We start from the raw sequence: 10,000 nt of genomic DNA, 5'->3' as shown, positions 1-10,000 counted from the left end.
TTGGAAGCAGAGTGCCGGCGCCTGGATGAGCTGAAAACGAAGAACATGAAGCACGTGATAGAAGCCGTCAGGGCCGACGTGGCTCTGTTCTGGGAGAGGTGTTTCTACAGCCTGGCGCAGAGACGGGCCTTCACACCCTACTACGAAGGTCAGTTGTCGTTTAGCTTCTTCTATTGCCGTGTCTATTTACATTTTACATTTAAGTCATTTAGCAGACGCTCTTATCCAGAGCGACTTACAAATTGGTGCATTCAACTTATGACATCCAGTGGAACAGCCACTTTACAATAGTGCATCTAAATATTTTAAGGGGGGGTGAGAAGGATTACTTTATCCTATCCTAGGTATTCCTTAAAGAGGTGGGGTTTCAGGTGTCTCCGGAAGGTGGTGATTGACTCCGCTGTCCTGGCGTCGTGAGGGAGTTTGTTCCACCATTGGGGAGCCAGAGCAGCGATCATTTTTAAAGTACTGTCTTATAGTTTGACCTTTTTTGGCCGTAATGTACTGGGTTGTGTCGTTCGTTAGGGTACACGGTAGCAACACATTTTGCGACAGACTGCTAAAATTCACGTTTCTAATTGGACGGTAGTACAGATTGATCCACTTTGTTTCAGACAGATTTCTTCCATTTGGTGACTAATGAACGTGTGAACACAACCCTGGTTGTCCTCGTGAGATTTGGCACAATAAATGTCTCCCCTCAGTTGACTACACCGTGGAGCTGCTGAACCTACATGAGGCGGAGCTGCTGAGTCTGAAGACGCACTACGAAGACCACAGGGAGCTGTTTGAAGGAGTAACCAGGTGGCAAGACAGCTGGACTCTGTTCCTACAACTGGAGGCAAGCATTTTACTGATGAATATGAGATGTGTTCTTGTTTACAGATATTAGGCAAAAACAACAACAAATTGTAGTGTAAACAAAATAATACATATTGTGGAAAAGTCTCAGTAAATCACACTGAAAGATTTACATGGATGTTTCCTTTATATTTTGTGCCATTTGAGTCAACTGTTTGTTCCTGCCCTCTGTGTTTTCAAGTGGCTGTATTATAAACACCAAGGTTCAACTCTCCGCAGAAAAAGGTGACGGATCCTTCTAGATTCAACAACCGAGGCGGGAACCTACTCAAAGAGGAGAAGCAGAGGGCCGACCTGCAGAAAAGCCTGCCAAAGGTGAGGAGAAGTTGTGATTTGAATGTTCATTGGTTAGGTTCCTCTACCCAACGGTCTGTGCGAATACTGGCTTGTTTTTGGTTCTATATTTCTTCTTTTTAAATTTTTTTTTATTTGCAGGCATATTAATTTGAAGCATGTTCTCTCGTGTGTTCCAGTTGGAGAAGAGCCTGAAGACCCAGGTAGATCTATGGGAAGAGGAACAGTCCAGAGAGTTCCTGGTTAACGGACAGCGGTTCCTCCAGTATGTTGAGGAGCAGTGGGAACTACTGAGGCTGGAGAAGGAGAGGGGGAAGAATGAGAGGGTACGGTTAAAGGCCTTGCTTCAATGCTCTTAATGTGTCCTTCCTTCCTTGAGCTAATCATTGATCAGACGTGATTTAAATAAACATTGACTTAGATTGCAATCACTGTCTTGACACAGCTTTCCTCAATCATGTCGTAATCGGATCAGTGAGGAGGAGGAGGAGGATGAGGGGGGGGTCAAAAGTATTCAAACAGAGACCTCTTAACTACTTCCCCAGTAATGAGTACTTGGGGCGGCAGGGTAGCCTAGTGGTTAGAGCGTTGGACTAGTAACCGAAAGGTTGCAAGTTCATCCCCAGAGCTGACAAGGTACAAATCTGTCGTTCTGCCCCTGAACAGGCAGTTAACCCACTGTTCCTAGACCGTCATTGAGAATAAGAATATGTTCTTAACTGACTTGCCTGGTTAAATAAAGGTAAAAAATAAAATAATAATCTGGTTCGGATGTGAATATTGACTGTGATCTCTGTGAAACAGCAACTGAGGAAGAACCAGCAGATTGAACATGACTTGCTGTATGGTACTGCTCAACGAACCCCCTCCAAAAGACGCCTTGCAGGGACTCCTACTCCTGGCAAAGCAAGAAAGGTCAAATCACCTGTCCTTTTTTGTTTTCATTTTAATTTATGAGTCACTATTGTGGTTGGTTTTTTGGGGGGATCAAATTCAAGCTGTTTTTAAATTTTTTAAATATATTACCATTGTCAGTTTTAGTTTATTCATATTTCAGCATTTTGTTTTTAATTAAAAAACGGGAGAACTGAAGTACTTTACTGTTCTCTACAATAAATTCATTGTGACTTAATGTGTTCGTTTATTTTCGTTCTCTTAGCTCAATGCCACTAGCAGTATCTACGTCTCTACTCCTAACGGCACCTTACGTTCTGCCTTCGGAGGAACCTTGTGTCAGTCTCCGGCCCTCAGACTACCCATGTCTGCCAGCAAGGTTAGTAAGTGCACTTAAGCGTCTGTGTTCAAGCACAGAGAATTGTTATTTTTATTGTTTTTATGTCTTTAAGAAATGAACACTCTCTCTTCTCTATCGCCACCCTGATAGCTTCCTCTGAGGACCCCAAGTTGTGTTGGAAGAACCCTCCGTACGGTGGAGAGGAACAAAGAGAACATCTCCCACCTGAACGGACCGGCTCTGAGTGGTGTGTTAAGAAACCCGGCCCAAAGCCCCGCCTCACATCGTAACATCACCGTTAACTCTGTCGCCACCACCCATTCCGAATTTTCGGTAATTTCCAACCCCATTTCCTAGGTTATCACCTACCCAAACAACCAATCATCGACCCAGCAACACACAAGCCAATCAAAGATGAGTGGGGACGTCTTTCTGTGTGTCCAGTGAGAGAATAGCACCAGGTTTTCTATTCAACAGTCTGTAACAGAGTGGTAATATGTTTAAGTGAAAGCTTAGCATGCTATCGTGGAAACCTGGACTACGACTGTTCCTTTTCTCTGTGACCATTTAAAAAAAAAATGTATTTATTTAACTGGGCAAGTCCGTTAAGAACAAATTCTTATTTACAATGACGACCTCTGGGACTCCAAATCACGGCCGGTTGTGATACAGCCTGGAATCAAACCAGGGTCTGTAGTGACGCCTCTAGCACTGAGATGCAGTGCCTTAGACCGCTGCGGGCACTCAGGAGACCCCCATCTAACTCTACATTCTATTTTAAAAGGATTTTTGTCAACATTGAATCCACCTCTATTGCCAGGTCTGAATGAAGGAATGTTTTATTTAAACCCCATAACAGGGAGACTCAACATGCTAAATGGCTAACCAAGAGTGCAACTGAGAGCCTGGTCTGGGTCGGTTGGCCTAACCATCTTGTGAGGAGCAATTTTTACAATTTATTGAAGATCAAACAAACACTTTGTTGAACTGGACTGTGTGTTGCTGGGGGGTGGGGTGGTCAGTTTTAATATGGCCTCACATTTATTTATTCAATATCCCCCCCCACACACACACACACACAAAAATGTGATCAGTTGATAGACCAATAAGTGTTCCAAACCTCTCAGCCAATAACAGATTCCCCTCCCCACTCAGACAACTCCCAGACAGTCCTGGCTAAATTATGTCTTGTGAAATTGCTCTTTGCGAAGACAATATTTTTTTTGTTTTCTTTTTGACCATTTTTTAAAATTGAAAAACAATCACAGTAAGGGACTTAATTGTTAACTAGAAATGATTTGATGTTGAGGTGAAACAGCTGCAATAGACATGTGTAAACCATCGTCACCCATCCATGTTTGTTCAATGTCTTCTATCCTCTTTAACATTAATCTGCTGGCTTTTGTTCTACAGTCTCTTTATGGGAAGTTTAATTTGATCACGTTTGGTGTAATTTTCACGACTCAAAAGCACATTTTAAAAACGGCTCGTGTTTAACGCTACGCACATTTTAAAAACGGCTCGTGTTTAACGCTACGCACATTTTAAAAACGGCTCGTGTTTAACGCTACGCACATTTTAAAAACGGCTCGTGTTTAACGCTACGCACATTTTAAAAACGGCTCGTGTTTAACGCTACGCACATTTTAAAAACGGCTCGTGTTTAACGCTACGCACATTTTAAAAACGGCTCGTGTTTAACGCTACGCACATTTTAAAAACGGCTCGTGTTTAACTCTACGCACATTTTAAAAACGGCTCGTGTTTAACTCTACGCACATTTTAAAAACGGCTCGTGTTTAACTCTACGCACATTTTAAAAACGGCTCGTGTTTAACTCTACGCACATTTTAAAAACGGCTCGTGTTTAACTCTACGCACATTTTAAAAACGGCTCGTGTTTAACGCTACGCACATTTTAAAAAACAATCGCTTTGTTCACTGCACCAAATCACTTTTTTAGCTTGGCTACATATTCAATCTTTGAACATCTGCTTTTCAAAATGCAATATTCACTTTACATTTTTGTTCTTATTGTTCTCATAATCAAACTGCTCAACTGATTATGAGGCGCCTATTTTTTTAAAGTTTAACATTATATAGTTTGATAACTGCGTGAACACTAAAAGTCAATATTTGTATCTTTTTTTTAATCAATTTGACAAATTTGTTGGAAGGTAAAAAATCATATTTATATGGATTGGCTGTAAATTCAATCTTTGAACATCTGCTTTTGGGAAAGTGGGCAATCATTCATGCTACCATTTTTGTTAGTTATTGTTCTGGTGAAACAAACTGCTTGTACTGATTATTGAACTCGCCTGAATTTTTTAAAGTTTAACATTATATAGTTTGATAACTGCGTGAACACTAAAAGTCAATATTTGTATCTTTTTTTTATGTATCAATTTGACAAATTTGTTGGAAGGTAAAAAAAAATCATATGATATATGGATGTGGCTGTAAATTCTACATCCTCCTCAACCAGCCCGTGGGCTTCATTGGGACACAGTGGGCCATCAACGCTATGCTACCATTTTAGAATTAGTGTACACTGTACTGGTGAAACACACCTGGGTTGTGCATGATATATTGCAACTCGCCTGAATGGCACTGAAGCAGAGGTTGTGTGATTACGGTATCGGGTTGAGGAAGACGAGCAGAGGTTGTGTGATTACGGTATCGGGTTGACGAAGACGAGCAGAGGTTGTGTGATTACGGTATCGGGTTGACGAAGACGAGCAGAGGTTGTGTGATTACGGTATCGGGTTGAGGAAGTCGAGCAGAGGTTGTGTGATTACGGTATCGGGTTGAGGAAGACGAGCAGAGGTTGTGTGATTACGGTATCGGGTTGACGAAGTCATGTTGGGAAGGTGATCTTGTTCAATGTTGCATGGGGCAGAAATGGCGTAGCAGCCAGGCTGTTTATTATTCTTTACAGTAGCCGACTGCTTTCCAATACCTCTTCTGATCATCCGTCCTACATACAGTATTTACTATATAACTACAATGAAACTAAAGACTGATATTCCGTAACCTGCTCACAACCTGCCATTTTGGATACATATTTATAAAAAATAATTAATTGTCAAATTGTAGTCAAATACTGTGTGGGGGGGAAAAAATATATACCATCTATTCTTCAGCATGTCAAAATAACATTTTTGAAATGTGTATCTTGTATTTTGTTTGCTATTGGATTAAATGGTAGTTTTAAAATGACTGAAAAATGGTGAGCCTGTCATTGTCTGATGTGTTGGGGACTAAACGTTCTCATGGTGTTTCGCAGAACTTAGATTTTCTTTTTGTGTGAATGACTGTGGTGAAAGATGAGTGTAATGCACAGACTCTGAACCTAAGATGGAGGGGAGGGGGGCATTACAAGTGTTATCAGTTTAGAATTTATACACAAGAGTTTTGAAAATGTGCCAATTTGCATCTGAAAAAAATGTGCAAAAATGTTCCACTTCTACATTATCCCCCCCCCCTATCTCCAAGACAGACTTGACTTTTTTGAATTCTCGTATGTTGATCCTCTGTACGAGCGGTTCCAGTTTTTTAATCTCTCTATTCTCCTCCACAGCGATTTCCTCTCAAAAGCTTCCAAATCTGTCACGACAGGACCTCTAAACTCTACTGTCACTAATCTCAGCTGAGGGCTCAGCCAGAACCTGTCCCTGATTCATCCAGCTGAGACACCCTTTTTCCTGGCTTGAGTGTCACGGTTTCTGTCCCCTGTCCATTTTTTTTGTACATGTCTAGATGAAGGAAATGTTTTTAACACCTGACCTGTAATGTATCGGAACAGAGCCCAGCGTCTCTCGGTGCAACTGTGTTCTAGCTCTGAGGTTTTCCAGAACTACTGCATCGATCCTGACTCACTCTGGCTCGCGAGGTCTTTTGTTTTTCACTTCTGTTGTCTGTGTCTAGATGATGTGTCAACACCAACAACTTTTTAAATACTCTGTCAGATTTGTAATATTTTTCTTAGATTCTTTCTTTTTTATTTAAAGCTTTGATCTGAGATTAATGAAATGTCGGGAGGACTTGATTAAGTTTCATGTTTTACGTAGGTCTATGTTCATAACACTCATACTTTTATTCGTTTTATTATCCATGTTGTTGCTAGAGTAACTTGTTGTACTTCATATAATTATGGGATGGGGGGGGGTAGCAAATGATGACCATTCTGTCAAATAAACATTGGCTTTAAACTACATTTAAACATGGGGATCTTCAGTCATCTTTATTCACAGTCGTGTTCACACTAGGGATTTCGTGATTTTTATTTTTAGGTAGACCTGTAATTTTGCTCCTAGATTATGCATGTATGAAGTACACATTGACACATACAGCCCAAAGCGGGAGGTTTAGAAATTCCCGCAGCATGTCTTGGATGCTACAGTATGATTGTGAATACATGTGGAAAAAGTCAAGGTGCAATCTGGTGAAAAATACATTTACTGGCTGTGTGTTCATAAATGGACTGAAACATGGTACTGCCTGCCCATTAAAAATGTTCTGCTACGGTGTGCCCTACTGAACATGGCCCATTAAAAATGTTCTGCTACGGTGTGCCCTACTGAACATAGCCCATTAAAAATGTCCTGCTATTTACTGAACATGGCCCATTAAAAATGTTCTGTGTTCATAAATAGCCCATTAAAAATGTCCTGCTACCCTACTGAACATGGCCCATTAAAAATGTTCTGCTACGGTGTGCCCTACTGAACATAGCCCATTAAAAATGTTCTGCTACGGTGTGCCCTACTGAACATAGCCCATTAAAAATGTTCTGCTACGGTGTGCCCTACTGAACATAGCCCATTAAAAATGTCCTGCTACGGTGTGCCCTACTGAACATAGCCCATTAAAAATGTTCTGCTACGGTGTGCCCTACTGAACATAGCCCATCTGTCTGTCATCCAATCTGTCTGATTACTGCAGCCACGTCAGTGATTCAGGGTTAAGACACATTTCAGTTGAAGACAGTCAGTAAATGACTAGGTATCCCCCTTTCTCTTACATGGCACTTCAAGCAGGGTAAAGCAAGTGGCAAAATATTTCGCAAACAATTTCAAATAGTATTTGTTGGTGACAGTCAGGGAATTATATACTTTTTTTTAACCTTTATTTAACTTGGCAAGTCAATTCAGAACAAATTCTTATTTTCAATGACAGCCTTTGAACAGTGGGTTAACTGCCTTGTTCAGGGGCAGAATGACAGATTTGTACCTTGTCAGCTCGGGGATTCGAACTTGCAACCTTAAAGTTACTAGTTGAACGCTCTAACCACTAGGCTACCTGCCGCCCCTCCGCTCTAACCACTAGGCTACCCTGCCAACCCTCCACTCTAACCACTAGGCTACCCTGCCAACCCTCCAGTCTAACCACTAGGCTACCCTGCCAACCCTCCACTCTAACCACTAGGCTACCCTGCCAACCCTCCAGTCTAACCACTAGGCTACCCTGCCAACCCTCCACTCTAACCACTAGGCTACCCTGCCAACCCTCCAGTCTAACCACTAGGCTACCCTGCCAACCCTCCACTCTAACCACTAGGCTACCCTGCCAACCCTCCACTCTAACCACTAGGCTACCCTGCCAACCCTCCAGTCTAACCACTAGGCTACCCTGCCAACACTCCACTCTAACCACTAGGCTACCCTGCCACCCCTCCACTAACCACTAGGCTACCCTGCCAACCCTCCACTCTAACCACTAGGCTACCCTGCCACCCCTCCACTCTAACCACTAGTCTACCCTGCCACCCCTCCACTAACCACTAGGCTACCCTGCCACCCCTCCACTCTAACCACTAGGCTACCCTGCCACCCCTCCACTCTAACCACTAGTCTACCCTGCCACCCCTCCACTCTAACCACTAGACTACCCTGCCGCCCCTCCACTCTAACCACTAGGCTACCCTGCCACCCCTCCACTCTAACCACTAGTCTACCCTGCCACCCCTCCACTCTAACCACTAGGCTACCCTGCCAACCCACTAGTTGTATATCGTTATGTAGCATTGAAGATATTTAAACAGAACATGTCTACAATATAATGTCCCATTCATGTTATGTGTGTTTCCCTGGCTGATCACATTCATGTTATGTTTTCCTTTGCCACGATAACCTGCCATCAACACAATAGGAAAGAACACAATCACCTATTTAAAATCATTTAGAATAAAAATGTCATTCTCTTAAAATAGATAAAAGGCAATTCCCAAAGATGGAAAATATATATACACTATATAAAATAAAAAAGGTCCATGTTAGTGGCCCTTCATTCATCACTAAACAACTACCATTTGTTTCACACGATCAACAGGTATTTACAGATCTCACATCCTAGTTGTTCCTTATGAACACACAGAGAGAGAGAGAAAGGTCAAGAAACACTTTCATCAAGCTGTAGTTTCAGTAGTGGGCTCCACGGGGTCTCAGGGTCTGGAATTCAAGGAACCCACAACTGGCTTCCAAAAAGATTCTAGAAGGTGTTCTAATGATTCTAGAAGGTGTTCTAATGATTCTAGATTGCACTGTGTGTAGAGATTGTAGCGGTTCTTGAAGATGAGTCAGTAGAAAAGGTCAAGGTGGATCAGGTCAGTTATTAGTTGCTGCGTCCATCTGTCTGGGCCAGTTCTCCTCTTCAATACCAGAGTCGTACTCCTCCTCTGCCGCCTCCTTCGCTGGAGCCCTGGAAATATATTTACATTTTTAGGCATTTAGCAAAACACTCTCTGCCAGAGAGAGGAGGGTCAGTAATTAGTGGTAAGGTTAGTTATGCAGAGAGCAAGAGAGAGAGAGAGAGAGAGAGAGAGAGAGAGAGAGGGTCAGTATTAGTGGTTCTGGGGCCAAGGTACGGTCTGTGGAGATGTTGGGAACATTACATGGGCACTTCAGGTCAGGTTTCAGTACTCAGTGTTCTGTTCTTAACATACAGTACCAGTCAAAAGTTTGGACACACCTACTCATTCAAGGGTTTTTCTTTATTTTTAAAACTATTTTATACACTGTAGAATAATAGTGAAGACATCAAAACTATGACATAACATATGGAATCATGTAGTAAAACTTTTTTTTTAAAGTGTCAAACAAAATCAAAATATATTTTATATTTGAGATTGTTCAAAGTAGTCACCCTTTGCCTTGACAGCTTTGCATACTCTTGGTATTCTCTCAACCAGCTTCATGAGGATGTCACCTGGAATGCATGTCAATTAACAGGTGTGCCTTGTTATAAGTACATTTGTGGAATTTATTTATTTAATGCACTTAATGCATTTGAGCCATTTGGGCTGGTATACAGAAGATAGCCCTATTTGGTAAAAGACCAAGTCCATATTATGGCAAGAACAGCTCAAATAAGCAAAGACAAAACAACAGTCCATCATCACTTTAAGACATGAAGGTCAGTCAATCAGGAAAATTAACAACTTTGAACGTTTCTTCAAGTGCCGTCGCAAAAACAATCAAGCTGATGAAACTGGATCTCATGAGGTCAACGACAAGAAAGGAAGACCCAGAGTTACCTCTGCTGCAGAGGATAAGTTCATTAGAGTTAACTGCACCTCAGATTGCGGCACAAATAAATGCTTCAGAGTTT

The 10,000-nt window shown here is 41.9% G+C and overlaps 2 protein-coding genes across 7 annotated transcripts in view; one reads left to right on the top strand and one right to left on the bottom strand.

Moving 5' to 3' along the window:
• The window catches only part of LOC124031754 (protein regulator of cytokinesis 1-like), a 16,417-nt gene extending 9,810 nt beyond the window's left edge, over nt 1–6,607 (top strand). For 2 of the 5 annotated variants that reach the window (XM_046343384.1, XM_046343416.1), the window contains exons 7-14: nt 1–148; nt 705–841; nt 1,081–1,176; nt 1,335–1,481; nt 1,960–2,070; nt 2,315–2,428; nt 2,540–2,722; nt 5,973–6,607. In XM_046343384.1, coding sequence (XP_046199340.1) covers nt 1–148; nt 705–841; nt 1,081–1,176; nt 1,335–1,481; nt 1,960–2,070; nt 2,315–2,428; nt 2,540–2,722; nt 5,973–6,035 — 999 coding nt within the window. In that variant the 3' untranslated portion in view covers nt 6,036–6,607. Of the gene's footprint in view, nt 149–704; nt 842–1,080; nt 1,177–1,334; nt 1,482–1,959; nt 2,071–2,314; nt 2,429–2,539; nt 3,743–5,972 lie in introns of those variants that run through there. The other 3 variants (XR_006838163.1, XM_046343405.1, XM_046343396.1) reach the window with 3 other exon arrangements.
• A 1,950-nt stretch (nt 6,608–8,557) lies between these two features.
• LOC124031742 (ATP-dependent Clp protease ATP-binding subunit clpX-like, mitochondrial) overlaps nt 8,558–10,000 on the bottom strand; it is a 25,294-nt gene continuing 23,851 nt past the window's right edge. For both annotated transcript variants that reach the window (XM_046343371.1, XM_046343362.1), the window contains exon 15: nt 8,558–9,091. In XM_046343371.1, the coding sequence (XP_046199327.1) occupies nt 8,998–9,091 (94 nt within the window). In that variant the 3' untranslated portion in view covers nt 8,558–8,997. The remainder of the gene's footprint in view (nt 9,092–10,000) is intronic.

The sequence above is a fragment of the Oncorhynchus gorbuscha genome, linkage group LG01 (genome assembly GCF_021184085.1).
Source record: "Oncorhynchus gorbuscha isolate QuinsamMale2020 ecotype Even-year linkage group LG01, OgorEven_v1.0, whole genome shotgun sequence".
NCBI classification, from domain to species: domain Eukaryota; kingdom Metazoa; phylum Chordata; class Actinopteri; order Salmoniformes; family Salmonidae; genus Oncorhynchus; species Oncorhynchus gorbuscha.
The sequence above is the reverse complement of the archived record's forward strand: the minus strand, read 5'-3'. Positions and strand labels throughout refer to the sequence as shown.